Genomic DNA, 22,897 nt, shown 5'->3' with positions numbered 1-22,897 from the left:
AGACGCCGTGGAAAACGTTCTGCTGCCTGCAACATCCTCCAGCATGACCGGTTTGGCGGTGGGTCAGTCATGGTGTGGGGTGGCATTTCTTGGGGGGGGCCGCACAGCCCTCCATGTGCTCGCCAGAGGTAGCCGGACTGCCATTAAGTACCGAGATGAGATCCTCAGACCCCTTGTGAGACCATATGCTGGTGCGGTTGGCCCTGAGTTCCTCCTAATGCAAGACAATGCAAGACCTCATGTGGCTGGAGTGTGTCAGCAGTTCCTGCAAGAGGAAGGCATTGATGCTATGGACTGGCCCGCCCGTTCCCCAGACCTGAATCCAATTGAGCACATCTGGGACATCATGTCTCGCTCCATCCACCAACGCCACGTTGCACCACAGACTGTCCAGGAGTTGGCGGATGCTTTAGTCCAGGTCTGGGAGGAGATCCCTCAGGAGACCATCCACCACCTCATCAGGAGCATGCCCAGGCGTTGTAGGGAGGTCATACAGGCACATGGAGGCCACACACACGACTGAGCCTCATTTTGACTTGTTTTAAGGACATTATATCAAAGTTGGATCAGCCTGTAGTGTGGTTTTCCACTTTAATTTTGAGTGTGACTTCAAATCCAGACCTCCATGGGTTGATAAATTTGATTTCCATTGATCATTTTTGTGATTTTGTTGTCAGCCAATTCAACTATGTAAAGAAAATAGTATTTAATAAGAATATTTCATTCATATCTAGGATGTGTTATTTTAGTGTTCCCTTTATTTATTTAATATATATATATATTTTATATAGAAATCGGCCAAATAATCGGTATCGGCGTTGAAAAATCATAATCAGTCGACCTCTAGTATGTTTGGCGGCATGAGTGATGGAGGCTTTGTTGCTAAATAGGAAGCTGATTCTAGATTTAATTTTGGATTGGAGATGCTTAATGTGAGTCTGGAAGGAGAGTATACAGTCTAACCAGACACCTAGGTATTTGTAGTTGTCCACATATTCTAGGTCAGAACCGTCCAGAGTAGTGATGCTAGTCGGGTGGGGGCAGCAAATCGGTTGAAGAGCATGCACTTAGTTTTACTAGCATTTAAAAGCAGTTGGAGGCCACGGAAGTAGTGTTCTAAGGTGTTGAAGCACGCTTGGAGGTTTGTTATCAGTGTCCAAAGAAGGGCCAGATGTATACAGAATGGTGTCGTCTGCGTAGAGGTGGATCAGAGAATCACCAGCAGCAAGAGCAACATCATTGATATATACAGAGAAAAGAGTCTTATTCTAAAATGGATTCAGTTGTTCCCCCACCTCAATTTACACACAATAGCCCATAATGACAAAGCAAATACAATTAACATATTTTTGCTAATTTAATAAAAAGACGTAAATATCACATTTACATAGGTATTCAGACCCTTTACTCCGTAGTACTTTGTTGACGCACCTTTGGCACCAAAGTGTCCCATCTTGGTTTCAGACCAGATCATCTTGTTTCTCATGGTCAGAGTCCATTAGGTGCAATTTGGCAAACTCCAAGCGGGCTGTCATGTGCCTTTTACTGAGGAGTGGCTTCCGTCTGGCCACTCTACCATAAAGGCCTGATTGGTGGAGTGCTGCAGACATCTAGTCCTTCTGGAGGGTTCTCCCATCTCCACAGAGGAACTCTGGAGCTCTGAAATAGTGACCATCGGGATCTTGGTCACCTCCCTGTCCAAGGCCTTCTCTCCCGATTGCTCAGTTTGGCCAGCTCTAAGAGGAGTCTTGGTGGTTCCAAACATCTTCCATTTAAGAATGATGGAGGTCACTGTGTTCTTGGGGACCTTCAGTGCTGCAGAAATGTTTTGGCACTCTTCCCCAGATCTATGCCTCGACATAATCCTGTCTCGGAGCTCTACAGACAACTCCTTTGACCTCAAGGCTTGATTTTTGCTCTGACATACACTGTCAACTGTGGGACCTGATATAGACAGGCGTGTTGTGACGGCCCTGAATTTTTCTGAACCGTCTCAGTGCAGCTCCTTCCAATAGGGCGCTTTCCCTTTAATTCCCAATTAAATAGCCAGCATCAGCTGCACGAAAGGGGGGTTGTGATGGAGACGTGCATGAGGATGTGTTCAACCCTCAGTTCCGAAGCTTCTCTATTCCGTTTGTTTTGTTGCCGTTAAACGTGTGTTTTGTAGCCTAAGAGAGTTTACCCAGGATCGGATCCACTCTTCGCGTCCCTGGACTACACCTCTCCGTTCTTCGTGGCCTTTCTCCGCTGGAGATCTATTGGCGGATTGGATTGTCTGACTGACCGACTGACTACCACATTTTTGTATACGGTATTTCATTTGTTTGGATGTGATGTATACTGTGATTTGTGTAGTTAGTGGTAGTTGAGGACTTAATTAAGAGTTGATCCGCTTTAAGGTTCTGTGGTAAAGTAATTGTTATATTGATTGTATGTTTAATACTGGGTTTACGCTACACGGAATGAACGGACAAACATCGCGTGACAAAAGTCACCTGAGTTCACTGAACTCCTTTACCGGGCAGGACTCTTTTTAGGCCCGAGGTACAGGACATTTCTGGAGGAACCAGAACTCATTGTGATATTATTATATATGTGTGTGTGTAATCATTGTTGTTGCTAATACAACCCACGCAACAGAATATAGTTGTTTTTGAAGTTCTTTCCAATGTTTTAAGGGTTTATGAAAAGTTTATTTCCATCCTGACTTTTACATAAGTCCTTTGTATTGGTGTAGACTTGACGGACCAGATGGGACTCATTCCCACCCAAACTAAAAGGAGAAACCAATGTTTTCTCTGGTAGGCACAACCTACCTGGCACCCCTATAAATAATAACCTCAAGTCAAAACCGTTACAGTGTGCCTTTCCAAATCATGTCCAATCAATTGAATTTCCCACAGGTGGACTCCAGTAGAGTTGTAGCAACAACTCAAGGACAATCAATGGAAACAGGATGCACCGGAGCTCAATTTCAATTCTCATAGCAAAGGGTCTGAATACTTGTAAATATTTTTTATAAAGTTGAAAAACTCTCAACCTGTTTTCGCTTCGTCGTTATGGGGTATTGTGTTTAGTGTTGATGAGGAGTTTGAATAAGGCTGTAACATAACAAAATGTGGAGAAGGGGAAGGGGTCTGAATACTTTCCAAATGCACTGTATATAGGATGAGCCTCGACTATAACATAGTATATACACATGAAGTGGGTAAAACAGAATGTAAACGTTCCCGACTGATTCCGGGAATCTTCCAACTGGAATTTTGGGATCATCTGGGAATTTATTTTAAGTTCCAAGAATTTTGCAACCCTACTCAAGAGTATGTGTTTGTTAATGCCATCACATATACATTGTCAACATTCCTTGAGGTTGGTGTGTGCAGTACAGGCATTGACTTCAATAATCTATTATACCAGTGGAAAGAATGAGACACAGGTCTACAATACTTTGTCATTTTGAATACTATTTCCTCTCACTTTTGAGTACTGATTAGTATGTCGAAGTCTGGAAGTGATCTAAAAACACAGCATTAGCATGTTCTCTCTCTTTACTAACTGTGCTGCATGTCACTATCAAGGTCTGTGATAGTGAACTATGAGTCACTCCAAAACACACGAGGGGGGAGCACTTGCTCTACAATTACTGATCGCCAAAGAGTGCTATTTACTTGGCAGGCCAGAGCATTGAAGCCCAGAACAAAAGCCATTCACCAGTTCTGGCATGCAGTGTTAAAAAGGTACTGTACAACTCAAGAGGAGAGCTTTTCAAAAATATGACTTGGCCTCTAGGACAGGACTCAGAACGGCAGGGCTTTCATATCTTTATCATGTTCTAAACTACTGGGCCAACTTACAATACTTATGTTTTGGTCCTTTTTTATTGAACGTATTGGATGTGTAACCTTTTATTTAACTAGGCAAGTCAGTTAAGAACTCATTCTTAGTACGTACATCCGTCACTGTAAATAACAAAACAAAAAGCATGAGCTGAACTTACATTTTCAAATATCTCACTTGAGGTTTCTCCATCTTCAAAGTTAATGAAAAAAGCTAAACAATCACGAGCATGCAGAGGCCATAATGATCTAGTTATGGGAACCTGCTTACTCCACACAAAGGTGAAACACTACAGAGGGAGACTCACTTGAATAATTGCTCCCAAGCTAGCTGCTTCAAGGTTCACTGGTTTCTGCTGCTATGGCAGTTCACTGCTACGGAGTTTGATGGCATACGTTTTATAGTGCGCTGGGCCTGGTGTTGTCGGGTGATCTACTCTGAAGCCACATCGCCTTGTCAGCAATCTGGAATTCATTACGATGTCTTATCTTCCTGCAGCGTGGGCTGGGGGCAACTCCTCCACCCAGCCAGCCAGCGTGTAGGCTAAACACTCATATGTCAGCTATTTCAGTGGGCTGAGAGTAGTTCATTGGAAAGGAAAGCCAGGGAAAGAGACTGGTGTGAAAAGAGATGTGGTCCCCATTGCTGTGAAAGTCTCAGTAAAAGCAGGCTGAATCTACACTCGAGTGAGTGAATTGACAGTGCCAGGCAGGGGTGCTGTAACTCAGGGGCTCCCAATCCCCCCCCAGGGCCCCTTTTTCACATAGCCACTAGCTTGATATTGTTTCATTTGAGGGACCTAGGAATTGTTAGAGGTTCCTTTCCTGCAATTCTACATAGATTGACAAGACATATTTTAGATATTAATTATTATTAAATTACGTAAGGAAAATAAAGTCTAGACCCAAATGTTATTCCATTACCAAATATGTTATGATCATTTACATGAACCCTAAATTTACAGAAAGTGAATAGATCAATTGATAGCAACAGAGTCACACATTCTATAAGATTACTTCCCAAGCAAAGTCCAATTTATTTGACTTGTCGACTTTAGGTCGTAACTCGGCTTCTGACTGTCGTAGAGACCAACCAAAAATATTTGCATGTGCACGCACCAGTGTCGTGTCTTCCTAGGTCATTTTACCTCTTGTTTCAAGCTTAAAGCATTACGGATATATGCATAATTTTAGATCAGTATATAAACAATCGCAAATTGTAAAAAATAAAATGCATCAATACTGAACAAAAATAAATGCAACATGTTAAGTGTTGGTCCCATGAGCTGAAAAAAAAAAAAAAGATCCCAGAAATGTACACCCCTGTTAGTGAGCATTTCTCCTTTGCCAAGATAATCCATCCACCAGGTGTGGCATATCAAGAAGCTACTTAAACAGCATGGTCATTACAAAGGTGCACCTTGTGCTGGGGACAGTAAAAGGCCACTAAAATGTGCAGTTGTCTGACACAACAATGCCACAGATGTCAAGTTGAGGGAGTGTGCAATTGGCATACTGACGGCAGGAATGTCCACCAGAGCTGTTGCCAGACAATTAAATGTTCATTTCTCTACCATTTGTTGCCTCCAACATTGTTTTACAGAATTTGGCAGTACGTCCAACCGGCTTCACAACCGCATCCCACGTGTATGGCGCCGCATGGGCAAGCAGTTTGCTGATGTCAACGTTGTGAGCAGAGTGCCCCATGGTGGCGGTGGGGTTATGGTATGGGCAGGCATAAGCTACAGACAACGAACCCAATCGCATTTTAATCGATGGCAATTTGAATGCACAAAAATACTGTGACGAGATCCTGAGGTCCAGGTATCTGTAACCAACAAATAGATATCTGTATTCCCAGTCATGAGAAATCCACAGATTAGGTCCTAATGAATTTATTTAAAATTGACATATTTCCTCATTAAATGTAACTCAGTAAAATTGTTGCATGTTGCGTTTATATTTGTGTTCAGTGTGTGTGTGTGTATATACAGTGGGGCAAAAAAAGTATTTAGTCAGCCACCAATTGTGCACGTTCTCCCACTTAAAAAAATGAGGCCTGTAATTTTTTAGCATAGGTACACTTCAACTATGACAGACAAAATTAGGAATCAAAATCCAGAAAATCACATTGTAGGGTTTTTAATGGATTTATTTGCAAATTATGGTGGAAAATAAGTATTTGTTCAATAACACAAGTTTCTCAATATTTTCTTATATACCCTTTGTTGGCAATGACAGAGGTCAAATGTTTTCTGTAAGTCTTCACAAGGTTCACACACTGTTGCTGGTATTTTGGCCCATTCCTCCATGCAGATCTCCTCTAGAGCAGTGATGATTTGGGACTGTTGATGGGCAACACAGACTTTCAACTCCCTCCAAAGATTTTTGACTGGACTGGCTAGGCCACCCCAGGACCTTGAAATGCTTCTTACGAAGCCACTCCTTCGTTGCCCGGGCGGTGTGTTTGGGATCATCGTCATGCTGAAATACCCAGCCACGTTTCATCTTCAATGCCCTTGCTTATGGAAGGAGGTTTTCACTCAAAATCTCACGATACATGGCCCCATTCATTCTTTTCTTTACACGGATCAGTCGTCCTGGTCCCTTTGCAGAGAAACAGCCCCAAAGCATGATGTTTCCACCCCCGTGTTTCACAGTAGGTATGGTGTTCTTTGGATGCAACTCAGCATTCTTTGTCCTCCAAACACGACGAGTTGAGTTTTTACCAAAAAGTTATATTTTGGTTTCATCTGACCATATGACATTCTCCCAATCTTCTTCTGGATCATCCAAATGCTCTCTAGCAAACTTCAGACGGGCCTGGACATGTACTGGCTTAAGCAGGGGGACACGTCTGGCACTGCAGGATTTGAGTCCCTGGTGGTGTAGTGTGTTACTGATGGTAGGCTGTGTTACTTTGGTCCCAGCTCTCTGCAGGTCATTCCCTAGGTCCCCCCGTGTGGTTCTGGGATTTTTGCTCACCGTTTTTATGATAATTTTGACCCCACGGGGTGAGATCTTGCGTGGAGCCCCAGATCGAGGGAGATTATCAGTGGTCTTGTATGTCTTCCATTTCCTAATAATTGCTCCCACAGTTGATTTCTTCAAACCAAGCTGCTTACCTTTTGCAGATTCCGTCTTCGCAGCCTGGTGCAGGTCTACAATTTTGTTTCTGGTGTCCTATGACAGCTCTTTGGTCTTGGCCATAGAGGTGTTTGGAGTGTGACTGTTTGAGGTTGTGGACAGGTGTCTTTTCTACTGATAACAAGTTCAAACAGGTGCCATTAATACAGATAACGAGTGGAGGACAGAGGAGCCTCTTAAAGAAGAAGAAGTTACAGGTTTGTGAGAGCCAGACATCTTGCTTGTTTGTAGGTGACCAAATACTTATTTTCCACCATAATTTGAAAATAAATTAATTCAAAATCCTACAATGTGATTTTCTGGATTTTTTTCTCTCATTTTTTCTGTCATAGTTGAAGTGTACCTATGATGAAAATTACAGGCCTCTCTCATCTTGGGAGAGAACTTGCACAATTGGTGGCTGACTAAATACTTTTTTGCCCCACTGTATATATATAACAAATATATTCAAATCAAATCAAGGAAGACCCCCACAAAATGTTGTTGCCCCACTAGGTTGGAAACCCCTGCTGTAACCTATAGACCTAATGTATTATACTAACAACATCTGACTGGGGCGGGGCTTTGACCACGAGAGATGACATCATAATGGTTAGTCCCTCTGACGCCTGGCAGTTTACAATGGGCCAGTGGGGTCTGCACTCTTAAGGCTCATCCCTCTTAGAACAGGCTGTAAATTGGAAAGGGGGGGTCTCCCTAACTCCTCCACATCTAATCTCAGAGCTGCAGGGCCCTTCGCAATGCCTGTCTTAAGCAGCGTATGTTATATGAGGGGATTTGCCAACCTTCCTCCTCCAAAAAGGTACAAATGAAAACCATCAGAGAGAAAAAATAATGTATTAGCCTAAGAACAACTCAGGAGAGTGTAGGCTGGGCTATATAGTTGGACAGGCTGCCATCCACAATGATTTTACAGACTTTGTTGACAGGGTCTGTTTCATTGTGCTTTCAGTCAGGACAAAGTGCAGCACATCCCCACGCCCTCAAAGGCTGAAACATTAACTCACGTAGCTGCCTGACACCTCAGGGCTAAAGAAAATCTGTAAATCACCCCTAACATACTGCAATACAAAGCTGTGAAGGGCTTCACTGGCCAGTCTGAATAGAATACAATCACCATCAACTCTGAAGCTAGCTGAAAGGTGGGCTTAAAAAAAAATTTAAAAAAAGTGTCCTAGAGTTTTTGAGAGTACAAAGATGGGACTTTAACGTAGAAACAAACAGGCATTTTCAGCATTAAATATCACCGTGTGCATTTACACCATACAATTGCTTACAGAGCAGAACAAAGCCTTGTGTTCAGATAATGGCCAGGGGCCTCTAGGGGACCCAAGCTGGGGAAAACGCCCCACAGGTTCAGCAATATAACCAGCTCGTCCACTCTGACAGACAGGACAATATTTACTGATTACCTCAGCCCTCTCCAACTGACAACTTAAAATAACAAACCTTATCACTAGGCCAAGCCTTAAAGTGCTTACTACTGCCACAAAAACATATTAGTCCTAGTTCTATATAACATTGAGGGAGAAGATGAATGATTGCTATCTTGTGCAGCCAACAACAATCTAACCCAAGACATAGTTCAGTGTACTGAACTAGATGCGGGGAAAGGAAATGCAATAGCCAGGACACAAACTCAACAGAAAGCAATTGAGGTCAGGTTTTCCAGAGTAGAGCCTATAGCATTTGGCTACTGAGTAATGGAGATTGAAAACAATAAAACACGTCCCATTTAACATGCAATCAGAACTGAGCAGGAAAACTGCATCACTGTGTATGTTCTACAGATGCTTTCATCAACAGGGAATACATAGAACAGGGACCATATAAAACAGAGTTGCATGTAAAGCAAATTCCAGCTCAATACCAAAAGAACAGCATCAAGGAAATCATCAGCTACTAAGGGAACACCAAGATAAAACCCCAAATCTGAACCAACGTAATTAACCATTAAATGACCACTGCGACCCTCCCTGCCTGGGTTGTCCACTGAGCTTCGACCCAACACCACAGGTCTCAAACATGTAGGTCAAACAACATAGAAGCATCGATTATGGGGTAAACAAATGCGTACATTGCTTACTGTAATACGACTGTAGACTGCTTAATTAATTAAGAAACTTGAAGCTTACACAAACACGTGTTAGAAATGCGACTGAGTGAATAGCCTGTGCAAGTTTAAGCAATTTTATTACAATTGTCTTTAACAAAAGACGCATGCAGATCATAATTTCACACAAAATTGACTGTATTCTAATATTATTTATTTATCGATTTGAGTTGACATGAGTGAATCCTTACTTTGTGTAGTCTCCTTTGGCCTCCTGGGAAAAAAATAGCACCCTTATTAGTGGGAATGATGATACAACAAGTAGCCTGGAGGACTTCAACATCAATAGGCCTATGTCATTGCAAGTCTTGAATGTTCCTTGGGACCACGGGAACACTTTTTAATCTCACTCCGTGTTGAATAGCATTACAGAAAAACATAATTGCACGCTAAAGAACTAAAATCATAGTAAACGATTTCAATATTAAAGTAAAAAACGTAACTACTACACATCTCTCAAAATAAAAGTTCCGAAATCCTAACCTTTTTTGTAACAAGCGTGCATGCATGCAGTGTAGATTCAGTTTAGATTCAAATCGCTGATGAATGACAACTCCACAAACTACAAAAATACATTTACCTGCAAGGCGTAAGCAGCTAATTTGAAAACGTTTTCACTCTCCACTTCGATGATCTCCTGCCGTGGGGGGAAAAAAATGAAATAGCAATATTATAAGGTGGAAAAACAAGTGTACCGCATTCGAACAGTAGCACTTGACTTGAGGCAAATCTCATTACCAGCCGTACCTCTGCTCTACAGTTACCGACTGAACCATTGTCACTGAAAAGTGGGTGCGCGTGTTTAAGGTTGAGTCGGAATATTAGAAGAGTTTTTCATATTCTTCATCCACGCTCGAAACTAATTATTGTTACGTTTATCATAACATAGAACGAACGTGCATAAAATAGTTACAAAAAGCCAGTATAATCGCAGTTCTTTATCATTTCAACCCCCTTATCAAAATGGTACATTCTGAGAGCAGGTTCACGTTCCTCCAGTGACCAGGGGGAAAAAAGTTACTCCTGGCAACGTTGGGTCACTATCCACAAAATGCACGTATCCCATAACGTATTTATAGTGTGTATGATATCAAATGGATTTATGTTAAGTTCAATACAGGGTTATGAATTGGCAGTGTGCGTTAAATTTTTAAGTCACTCGATGAAGGCCACGGTGGGGCTGTTGTTAGCTTGCTAGTACCCTCTAAAGTAGAAAGGCAGACAGGCTGCTCAAGATGTAAGACTATCTCCGTGGCGTGGAGATGATCAAGGGCGCGTAAATACATGGGCAGCCTCCCAGATAGCAAAACATGTACCCCCTATCACATCTGAACAATTGGGAATGGGATCCATCGTACACACACACACCGAACAAAAATATAAATGCAACATGTAAAGTGTCCCATGTTTCATGAGCTGGAATAAAAGATCCCAGCAATGTTCCATATGCACAAAAAGCTAATTTCTCTCAAATGCACACATTTGTTGACATCCATGTTAATGATAATTTCTCCTTTGCCAAAATAATCCACCTGACAGGTGTGGCATATCAATTGGCTGATTAAACAGCAGGATCATTACTCAAGTGCACCTTGTGCTGGGAACAATAAAAGGCCACTCTAAAATGTGCAGTTTTGTCACACAGCACGATGCTGCACATGTCTCAGGTTGAGGGAGTGTGCATTTGGCATGCTGACTGCAGGAATGTTTAGCTGTTGCCAAATAATTTAATGTTAATTTCTCTACCATCAGCCGCCTCCAACATATTTTTAAAGAATTTGTCAGTACGTCCAACCGGCCTCACAACCGCAGACCACGTGTAACCACCACAGCCCAGGAACTCCACATCTGGTTTATTAACCTTCGGGATCGTCTGAGACCAGCCACCCGGACAGCTGATGAAATTGAGGTGTATTTCTGTCTGTAATAAAGCCCTTTTGTGGGGAAGAACTAATTCTGATTGGCTGGGCCTGGCTCCCGAGTGTGTGTGCCTTTGCCCTCCCAGGCCACCCCAAGGCTGCACCCCTGCCCAGTCATGTGAAATCAATAGATTAGGGCTTAATGAATTTATTTCAATTTACTGATTTCCTTACATGAAATATAACTCAGTGAAATTGTTGCTTTTATATTTTCGTTCAGTATAATATATGTATACGCAAGGTATACATCGTCCAACGAAATACTTACCTTCACGACAATGTAACAACAATAAGAAAACAAAATATACGAATACGAACATAAAGTAAATGGCAGTAGAATTGACAAATACATTTTAGCATATGTATAATACCGGAGGAGGAGATAATTCAATAGACAGTACGAGTGCTATTGATGATCATTATTCAATGCATCTGCCAAAATCAAATTGCAATAAAACATTTTAAAAAGCAATTGATGGTCAAAGGTCAGCTTTCCAATGTCAGACTAATTAAGGGAAGTCAACAGTGGGTGCAGCACTCAACCCTTTACAATCACTGGTAGATAACACTACTTTATTTTATAATTCTCACATGTGTGTGTGTGACCATGTGATGTATGTGTGTCTGTATGTGTACATTATGAAATGCTAGACCTGTTCCTCCAGCTGCATTATCCAATGATTTCCTCCTCTTGGTTATCTAATAGTTTTACAGCAACACAGCTTAGACATTGATTTCTTCTTGTCTGGCTGAGCTGTGTGTGGCATGGGAAATATGCACAGGCCTCAGAGAGAAGAGGCACTGAATCAGGATATTGTTCTTTTTCATGTTTGTACAGTGCAGTGTTTCCAAATAGAAAGCCCTAAGTCAAATGATATTTTGAAGGATTAGGGAACTATTTGGTACTCTTGGAGAAAGCCTGAAAGCAGTCATTGTGTTGAAGAATTTTGCATTAGAGTAGCCTACATAAAACAAAAGCAGGGAAGTCTCTGAAGTCAGCAAGTCAAGTGAAGAACTCAAGTAACTCTGTAGAGGAACTACTATAAAGACTGTTTTTGAACGAGCTTAAAATAATTGATAGTAATGAGAGTGGAGAGTGTCCAGTCAAACAGCTAGTCCTTACCGTCTTCTGAAAATAATGTGTAGACATAAGAATTCTCTGTCCACCTACTGTGTTTCTGGCCCACATGCTTGTTGTTTTAAGATATTGATGTCTGGAGCCAACTTTCAGTTCCAGCAGCCAGTCATCCTATCAACTAGAATTCCACAACAGGAACCTTTGGCTTGTAATTACATTTGTGGGATTATATTTTCACTTCTCAAATGATCACAGGTCATACAATCGGTTTATGCCTGAGCATGCAGTGGAACAGGGTAAGCACAATATGTGCATTGGCATGGAAATTGAAGGACAGGCTATGGAGGGCTGACTCGTGGTAAGCTCAATAAAATCATATTGAGTAACAAATGTAAGAAAAGTAGCTACATCCACTTACATTAAAGACTGACGATTTGGCATTTAGGAAAAACAGCTCTACTGTTGTATTCTCTTTCAAGAATGTTATCTTCTCAATATAAAACCTGCAAAACACAAATAGACATGATGTAATTAAATGAAGTGCTTGAATTAGGTGGAAGGGTAATGCTCCTGGTTGCCTACTCCAATTTCAGAAGTCTTTCATATTGCAGAATATTACATTAGCACCATCTACTGGACATGACTAGCTACATGTGGTCAGGGTTACAAATACCTCCTATCAACACTGGGGGAATGAACAATGTCGTAGCTCTTTGAGCCTGGGCAACATTTATAGATACCTACTTTTTCTTCCTCAATGGATTTTCAAATAATCCACATATAGCCTAATTTGCAAAGAGGAAGGGTAAGTCAATGGATTTAAGAGCATGTAAGACACACTGTCAAAGCCTCAGCCTGATGATAGATGTGGTACACTATAGGGTAGCTGGCTGGTACAGTACGGTGGTCCATACTGTAGGCTACCAGCTGAGAGAGAGAGAGAAAGCGAGAGAGAGAGAGAGAGAGAGAGAGATCCCTCACCTGACCAGGAATTTGAGCTCCATTGGACCAGTCTTTTTAGTGAAGTCATGATCTAGGACCCTGCGATCCAGCTGGAGCCAGTTACTCTGACCACTTGGGAAGGATACAAGCAGATTTATAGGGTTATAGGCAGAATACGTGATCATCAACACGACTACTCTGTTAGAACTCATGTTACTTACAAGAGATGCTATCTATTTAACTCTGCGGTCAATTGCTAGACTAATACAAAGTTCTCTCTTAAGTTGCATCATTTCAACTTGTGTCATGGAGATGCAATCAGCAGCATGGGAAAAAAGCTAGACTGGTTTGCACCCATGTACAGTATTTTATATCTGACACCAACATATTGGACATACGTCAGTGAACTAGAATGTAGGAGTTGTACATACGTGTCATCGATGAAGAATAGTCCAAAATACTCCTTCTCCTTCAGGTTAAAGTGTGAGGACACCAAATCTAACAAATCCCGGGACAAGAGCTTTGGCTAGGAAAATAAAACCAGGTAGAGTACAAATGAACACAAACGCATGACGTTTCCACACTAGAGAATAACGACAATTCAAAGCACAGAGGTTGAGTTTGTGTAGAGGGTGCATACCTACCTGGACCAGCAGCTCTAGCTTCCTGTCGTCCAGGAGGTGCACCTGGCATAGCCGGCCCTCCGTCATCTGTGGGAAGGGAACAGACATGATGAGATCCCCAGACAGCATGGCGACACTTTCACGACACCCAGCACAGTGGCTACTACACGCTCACTCAAGCACCACCATCTAATTCCTGGTGTCTCCATGCACTGCTGAGACCCAACCGGCGGCACGGCAGCTGTACACCCTACATCCATGACCTTCCTCTGCACCACTCTCATTAACATGAACCAAATCTAATGATCCAAGCCTTTCCTCCCATGTAAGACAAGAAAATGAATCATCTACGGTATAGCTGTTGAATAGATGAATGGATTCCCTTTCCATTGTCCAAATGGATGTTAGTGTTCGGGTGCTGTCGGCACATTTTACAGGTGTGTGTGTGTGTGCTTGCCGTATATTATTCCATGTCCTTGGGTGAGATGAGTGTGTGGCAGTGTTTGGCGTGAACGGCACATAGTAGGCATTCAAACTACGGTTGGTGATATTTTAAGACCCATAATGTGCTTTCCTTATTCTGTTACTTCTGAGAGTGTGTAGAGGATTAAGGACATTTGTTTCCAACACAGTTGTAAGAAACAAGAAACACTGAATGGTCAGGTGAACCTGAGAGACAAACAAAGAATGTGGTCCTTCTGTAGCTCAGTTGGTAGAGCATGGCGCTTGTAACGCCAGGGTAGTGGGTTCGATTCCCGGGACCACCCATACGTAGAATGTATGCACACATGACTGTAAGTCGCTTTGGATAAAAGCGTCTGCTAAATGGCATATATTATTATTATTATTATATAAGAATGGCCATGTAAGAGGTCTGCGAAAGTTGCAGGGAAACCAGAGAAAGATGCTGCACAGGATTCGTGTCAATGTTGACTCTCAAGGCTGCCTGACACTCAGGAATGTGGCAAAGACGACAACATTTTTTTCTGTGACCCGTTGGAGTGAAAAACATGTGGCTCCCAACTGGCTTGGCCGGCCTGGCCTCTGTGGTGGAAAGTGACTGTCACGTTAGGGACCAGTGACCACAGCGTGGGAATAGACGTTCTGGGCTGATGTTAACTACAGTCTACCAGAACATATTGTTCCCTTCACCACAACAGAGCTGATTTTAAACTGTTATACAGGCTACGTTTTTGCTTTGTTTTTGAATACATAAAACCTCATTGAAATGTACTCACTTGTGAACATGTCTGGACCAAGCGTTTTAATTACTGTCACGCAAACACCATATTATGTAAACTCCCCTTTTTCTAAACTCAAAGTGTAGTTTTTAGGCATTTAAAAAACAAAGTTGAATCATTATATCCCTTGAGAATTCAAGCCCTTTTCCGATTGGTTCAATAGCCCACCTATACAGCAAAGAACAAAAACACAATCATGGATTACTGGATGACGATCAAATTCTTAAGAGTTTTTGTAACACAGATGAAACTATAGAGCCGGTCTGCATAGAACATTGTGTGCTTTCTGTGTAATCCATCTTAATATAGAGAATTATTGTAGCTGTTAATTACACAAGCTCCATTGTCTGTGCAGGGATTAGTCACTATAGTAACCCTTTAAGGGATTATGCGGTTGTCCAATGCATGATCCACACCACATTATATTTATCAATGTTGCATTGTTACGGACAAATGACATCAAAACATAAAAACAAAGAGGCCAGTATCTTCATTTGTCTTCTAACATTGGTTAACGGGATAAAGTGTAATAACAGTAGTACTCATTTAATTACGCCCTCTGATTTTCTGCTCCTCGCTTGTGCCCTTCTCTTGCCCCCGAAAGCCCCGTCTACCTACCCTCACGCCACCACCTATTTTAAATTTGCCTTAGCAACTAATGTGCTATTGCTCAGTCTGAACCCTATCTCCAAAGAATTACGCTACAGCTCACTGCACAACCAATTTCAGAAAGACAGAGAGACTCATAAAACATTTAAACAGACGCCTAAAATACCCTTAGACTATAAAGATGTACAATGTGCTGTGGATCGACAATGTTTTTTTTCACTCATTTATTTTTTCCTAGTAGCATGGCAGTAAAATAAGAATTGTTGGTGACTATCTATCCTAACAATTTTTTTACTTTAAGTAACTAAGTTTTGAAGAATCACTAAGGATGGATCGCCCCCCCCCCCCTCCCCCACACTTGCAGAAGGCTAGAGGCCATGGCTTTAGAGAGGTTGACCCGCAGGATTAAAGGAAGGTCATGTGATGTGTAATAGCCATGACACACAGGTCATCCCCTTGACAGCCTGTCATTGGGGTGGGGGCGTTCCAGCCATGGCCTCTTCACACGACCTCCAGACACTGACCTACATGGGCTTAGCTCCAGCCCTGCAGCGTTAGCCCCCGCCTGTAATTCACTGCAATAAGCCCCACATATTCTCACTCATTACCATCTCCTGTCACCATCCATCTTCACTGATAATGATCTACAAATATGAATCATGCCATTTGGTTTAGTAATACTTCATGAAGGCCAACCTTTCCTAATTTGACATATCTGAATTATTTACATTTTTGAACATTTTCAAGATTTGACAGACATGTACATAGAGTTATAGAGGATGTGTCATGAGTGCACACACAAGATCCCATTCAGGTGCTCCAGCAAAAAAACAGCATTTCAAAGTGCTTCGCTTCTATCTGGGAGATCAAAAGACTGGCCATACTGCTTCCTGATGACTTCCACATGTGCCATGAGACCCCTGTAAACCCGTCTCTTAGACTCAGTCCTCACAGGTACAAACTGCAAACTTTCACGCAATAGACACCATGAACTGGACACTAACCAGTCCAAGGCAATCTATCAAAAACAGCATATCATTCTGAAAGTGAAATTGAAATGTAGTTCCCCTTTGGACATACTCCGTTATCGCCACAACGTGATGGTTATTCTATAGACCCCAGACAACTCCTGACAGATATGCCCATTTACAGAAAGCAAGATATCAACAAGACAAGTCAAATTAGAATAGAGCAGACATGATCTTGCTCCAGGCACCAGTACCTCCCAGTTAGCAGCTGGCACCGTAACTGTCAACAGAGCAGTCAATAAAAGCCACATTGATTTGAGCAGCATGTACAGTACAAAATTTCCCCTGGAGTAAAGGGATTGATTAGCAATGCAGTTTCAGCGTACCTGATAGAAGTCCCCGAGCTGCCACCATGTCTGTAGGAAGCGGCGGGCTGGCATGAGCCCCTGAGAGGACCACCTTCTGAGGGTCTGCTCTGCCAAGTTCCAAACAACCTGGCTGCTTGAGGCCAGCAGCTCCTCCACTCTAGACATAAAGCTCACAGCCATAGCTGCCCCGTCACCGCTCACTCACTCACTCACTCACTCCCAGAGATCAAGGTTCCTGGTGCCCAGCACAGCCTTTCTCTACTGATCCTAGTTTGTAGAACGTCTGTGATGCTTGAGAGATTACTGGCCCAAGAGAATGTACGCTGCTGCGTTGAACACCGACTTCACTCGGTGTCTAGATGCTGTTGTGAATGTCAATACCCTGGAGGAACGTCAGTAGTAGTCTACTACTACGCACACGCTTTACTATGTCTCCCTGCTGATGTAATCTGTGTGAGTCACAGCTCTGGGCTAGAGAGGCTGGAGTTGTAGAGCTGGAGTGGAGTGTCCCAGCCTCCCGCTATGGGTCCTGGTCCAAGACATAGCCTCACACTCACAGGACGAAGAGGAGAGGGAGGGCAGGACAAAGCCACAGAGAACCAGCCTAAAGAAGCTTGGTCTGCTTACCACATAAACACACTTTACACACACATACTGCACACACACACAGACTGACGGACAGCTCAATCCCTCCATCTCTGCCTCATAAACATTCTATTTTCTTTGACTGGCAGGATCCTTTTTTTTTCTTGAGGTTTCCTACTGTGTCGTTAACTTAGATTGGGAATCTCTGATGCCCAGTCTTTAGGCACACAGTGTACTGTAGTTGTTCACTTATTATCAGGGATATTAAATTAATATCTCATATCACATTAGATATTGTTATAGATTTGAGTGATTCAGGATGGTTTCTGAAGGTCATTCATTTTCTCTGTAAAGTACTCCGGGTGCAGTTTCCTGAAGAGAGCAGCTGTCTCCGCCCATCATATTCCACAGGAAGACTCAAAATAACCTGTGTGATTTGGACCAGCAGAGGCAGTACAGCAGAAACACTATTACTAAAACTGTCTTCCTTTTGAAAATGTCAAATGTTGGAAATTGACAATAAACCAAATGTAATGGCTATGGCTTAGGAAAAGTGGTTTCCATAGATTTGCTTTTCATTTCAAACATTTACAATTGACATACTGTGGGGGGAAAAAAATACGACTTATTTATTTTATTTAGAATAAGCATTTTTACATTCCTTTTAGCAAAGAAGGATCTTCATATTTTCCCAAAGAACCACACACCATTCTGACAGAAACTGACGAAAACAAGTGAAAAGAGAGAAAAATGTGCTCTTGGCTATAGAGTCCCAATTATATAAGTCTATAGTTCAGTCAGACGATGTGTCTCATCTGGAAACAATATCCTGCTGTTTATTTGAGTGATCCGAGTCTCCTAGAACACAAAAGATTCTGCAGTCAAAACGTACAACAGGACATGTTGCAAAGCCCTCCACAACATCCGAGTGATCATCCGAAAACAAAGTTGAGTGAATACTCATAACAGTTCTGATTACTGTTGGGGTAAAAATCAATGCTAAACCATTGGCTACATCATAAAAATGGGCTAATCAAATGTTCCCAAGCAGCACTGTCCACAGAACATTAGCAGCTGAAGGATTGTGACTAGCATGATGACGTCGCCGTTTCAGAAGTGTAAACGGTCGAAAATCTCTCTCTCATCATCTGTACCATCTGCCCATTGTTCTGACTGGAAGGACATGGATGATTCTTTAAATCTTATAGTTATAGTATAGTTTTCTAGTGCGGTGAAGACAAATACTTATTGAACTAAACAATCACACACGCAAAAAAACATGAACCATTTTGTAATAATGCATCTGCTACAGATAAAAGCACAGTGTATGGCACTGCAGTGTAGCTTTAACATCTAGCTCCATTATGAAAATACCTTCAGGAGGAATTGAATTATTCCATCTCGACGACAAAATTACCAAAAAAAACTTTCTGGTTAATATTTCAAATTGTATATTCAAAACATGGGTTTGATAAAAAAGAGAGTGGCCTGTGTTCGCTAGATAAAGCAAGAACATACAATGTAAAACCAGTGCAGGACCTATCGATGACACACTACTTTAAACAGAGTAAAGTGTCATTCCGTCTAACTGTATCTACTATCCCATACTATCCAGAGACTTGGACCAGGCAGTATCCAGATGATTCCCTCCACAGTGAGAGGGGAAAGGTCTGTTTGCTCCTAGAAAACATATGGCTGTGCAGGGGCTGTCTTCCATAGAGAGACAAAATAACAGCCAAGCCAGAGGCCAAAACACACACACACGCACAATGCCTGCAGGTGCCTGCTATTCACAGCTGATGTCCATGTGTGATTTTTATCCAGTCGGCAGCTTTGCGGTAGATGTGGGGGTGAGACCAAAACAAGAAACTGTCTGTGAATTCAGAGGAAAGTAAGAACCGTATACCTCTCATTGAGAGTATCCACTCTTTATCCATTCCTAAATTCATCCATGCCCATGTCTTAAGAGGAGATTCTATTCAGCTCTATAAATGGATGCCTCAGTCCAGTTTGACATTTCCCCCTCACACTAGACTCGCTTTGCCAATCTTATAGTGCACTGTAAGGGAATGAGACTACCCCCCACACAAAATCCACATTTTCAGTTCATCTGGGCCTTTTGAAGAATGGTGGTGGTGATACAACGCAGAGGAGCCGTGTTATCTGCCACACTGATCTGGGAAACCTTACATATTTCCCTATAGTCCCTGATGAAAGAAAGTATGGATCCATCTTTTCCTCTCGCACTGTGAGTGGACAGCTCCAGCTGTCCCTCTCACGCTCATTCACCCATATGTCTCCATAATGACAGACCCACTGGAGAGGCTGGTACCACTGACTGCAGCATGACCTCACACTCTGGCCCGCTCTTCACTCTGAGGTCACTCTCATAAACACATCACTGACAAGCCCCCTCCAAGTCATAAATGGTCCACAGAGGAATCAATGTATTTCAGTGCTAATTATTGTCCTCATGACTTCAAGAGTGTGCTTTACCACCAATTGTGTTTTTTTCTCTTCTAACAACCAGAATACAATCTATTGTTGTGTGGAGAATCAGGGAACTGCTGCCTTGTTGAACATACTGCAGTTTCCAGAAATCACCAGTAGGCGGAGTAATATCACACTACTAGACTAGACTCCACTACTGAATAAGTGTAAGGCAGTTGTCTACATTTGTCCTTTTGTTCTCGCCCACAGTGTTAGTGCTGGGCTGAAACAAAAGCCTGCACATCCTGTTGCGCTCCAGAACAGACGTTGGAGATCCCTGATCTAGTGTAACCTTTTACACCCATACCTGTATACGGGTTGAAAATAGCACTGATAAATGCCTAAATTGGAATACAGTAGCTATACAGTAACATACTTAACATGACAGCAGACCTCAGGCTCTTGATTTTATTAATTTATTGCCACCGGGGCCTGCCAGTGTAACTGCTAAACAGCTTGCTGACTTTAAACTGTACTGCATGATTGTAGCGGGTTAACTAATGTGTTAGCTACTAGAACTATGTTGACTATGACATTAGCTAATATGGTAACAACGATTTAGGCTGTGTGTAGCAGTTGTGATATGAATGTTTGGCTCTGAAAGGCTTTTTCGCCTGGTCACAGACAGCTGATGTGTTGTGCACTGCAGTGCACAAGCGAAGGGAAAAGGTTAGAGGAAGGGAGCATGTAGATGTGAGAAGGAATTATATAATGAGCAAAGGGATGATGCTGCTTGTATGTGGCTGCTATGAAAGTGAATTGTGTTTGCGTGTGATCAGGGACGTATTAATTCTGCAGATTGTGTTGAAAAACGTTTCTTAAAACGGAAGCAAACAGAACGAAACGGGAATCAACATACATGAATTTGTCCAATAGAAACTCTTGTTTGCAACGGTTGGACTAATGATTACACCCTAGGTCAGCTAGATGCAGGCAAGAGTGTGCAAGGCATTACTGAATGTGTACTCATTTTTCTCTCAACCTTTGCACCTACATTGTAAACTTTAATTAAAAAGCTAGGTTGTAGCAACCTCATGATGGGTACAGGGAAAATTGGAGCGTAATGTATTAGCCAAAACCTATGGATGTTACATTGAGCTGGGTGAATGGAATATGAATGACAGTCATCCGATATGCTGTAATAGAAAGAAGGCTCATACATTTATTTTTCTTAAAACGGCACCGACCACCACTGGATAAGATAGTGTAAAAAAATAATTTGAACAATTTATCTGCACCATATGTTTGTTAGCTAGCTAGCCAGACAGTTTTAGAGGAATGATTTGATACATTTTTTAAATTCACTGCCAATATTCCATTAAAACAATGCAGACAAGAGAACAGCTTTCCAATAAAACAAATATATATACACACACACACACATACACACACACAGCCTTCGGAAAGTATTCAGACCCCTTTACTTTTTCCATATTGTTATGCTACAGCCTTATTCTAAAATGGATTAAATAAAACCATTTCATCAGCAATCTACACACAATACACCCCCCATAATGACAAAGCAAAAACAGGATTTTAGAAATGTTTGCAAATGTATTAAAAACCAAAAATACCTTATTTACATACAGTACCAGTCAAACGTTCTTTATTTGTACTATTTTATACATTGTAGAATAACAGCGAAGACATCAACACTATGAAAAAAAACCACATGGAATCATGTATTAACCAAAAATGTGTTCAATCAAAATATACTTTAGATTTTAGATTCTTCAAAGTAGCCACCCTTTGCCTTGATGATAGCTTAGCACACTCTTGGCATTCTCTCAACCAGCTTCACCTGGAATGCTTTTCCAACAGTCTTGAAGGAGTTCTCACATATGCTGAGCACTTGTTGGCTGCTTTTTCTTCACTCTGCGGTCCAACTCATCCAAAATCATCTCAATTGGGTTGCGGTCAGGTGATTGTGGAGGGCAGGTCATCTGATGCAACACTCCATCACTCTACTTCTTGGTCAAATAGCCCTTACACAGCCTGGAGATGTGTTTTGGGTCATTGTTCTGTTGAAAAACAAATGATAGTCCCACGAAGCGCAAACCAGATGGGATGGCGTATCGCTGCAGAATGCTGTGGTAGCCATGCTGGTTAAGTTTGCCTTGAACTCTAAATTAATCAGACAGTGTCACCATTAAAGCACCCCCACATCATCACTCCTCCTCCTCCATGCTTCACGATGTGACCCACACATGTGGAGATCATCTGTTAACCTACTCTGCATCTCACAAAGACACAACGGTTGGAACCAAAAACCTCACATTTGCACTCATCAGACCAAAGGACAGAATTCCACTGGTCTAATGTCCATTGCTTGTGTTTCTTGGCCCAAACAAGTCTCTTCTTATTATTTGTTTAGTAGTGGTTTCTTTGCAGCAAATCAATCATGAAGGCCTGATCCAAGCAGTCTCCTCTGAACAGCTGATGTTAAGATGTGTCTATTACTTTGGGCTGCAATCTGAGGTGTAGTTAACTCTAATGAACTTATCCTCTGCAGCAGAGGTAACTGTGCCAGTGTTCATAAGAGCCAGTTTCATCATAGAGCTTGATGGTTCTTGCAACTGCACTTGAAGACAATTTCAAAGTTCTTGAAATGTCCAGAGTTGACTGACCTTCATGTCTTAAAGTAATAATGGACTGTAATTTTGCTTTGCTTATTTGAGCTGTTCTTGCCATAATATGGTCTTTTACCAAATAGGGCTATCTTCTGTATACAACCCCTACCTTGTCACAACACAACTGATTGGCTCAAGCATATTAAGAAGGAAATAAAATTAACTTTTAACAAGGCACACCTCTTAATTGAAATGCATTCCAGGTGACTACCTCATGAAGCTGGTTTAGAGAATGCCAAGAGTGTGCATAGCTGTCATCAAGGCAAATGGTGGCTACTTTGAAGAATCTCAAATATAAAATATATTTTTGTTTAACACCTTCTTGGTTACTGCATGATTCCATATGTG

The 22,897-nt window shown here is 41.9% G+C and overlaps 1 protein-coding gene across 5 annotated transcripts in view; it reads right to left on the bottom strand.

Annotated features, from left to right (window-relative positions):
- Window positions 1-22,897, bottom strand: part of LOC118400080 (FERM domain-containing protein 4B-like) — a 79,864-nt gene that overhangs the window by 38,352 nt on the left and 18,615 nt on the right. For 2 of the 5 annotated variants that reach the window (XM_052473300.1, XM_052473301.1), the window contains exons 2-7: window positions 13,680-13,745; window positions 13,467-13,561; window positions 13,075-13,167; window positions 12,512-12,596; window positions 9,677-9,733; window positions 9,288-9,310 (exon numbers count right to left, since the gene is read on the bottom strand). In XM_052473300.1, the coding sequence (XP_052329260.1) occupies window positions 9,288-9,310; window positions 9,677-9,733; window positions 12,512-12,596; window positions 13,075-13,167; window positions 13,467-13,561; window positions 13,680-13,745 (419 nt within the window). Of the gene's footprint in view, window positions 1-9,287; window positions 9,311-9,676; window positions 9,734-12,511; window positions 12,597-13,074; window positions 13,168-13,466; window positions 13,562-13,679; window positions 13,746-16,862; window positions 17,193-22,897 lie in introns of those variants that run through there. The other 3 variants (XM_052473302.1, XM_052473299.1, XM_052473298.1) reach the window with 3 other exon arrangements.

This window comes from Oncorhynchus keta, chromosome 21, assembly GCF_023373465.1.
Source record: "Oncorhynchus keta strain PuntledgeMale-10-30-2019 chromosome 21, Oket_V2, whole genome shotgun sequence".
NCBI classification, from domain to species: Eukaryota; Metazoa; Chordata; class Actinopteri; order Salmoniformes; family Salmonidae; genus Oncorhynchus; species Oncorhynchus keta.
The sequence above is the reverse complement of the archived record's forward strand: the minus strand, read 5'-3'. Positions and strand labels throughout refer to the sequence as shown.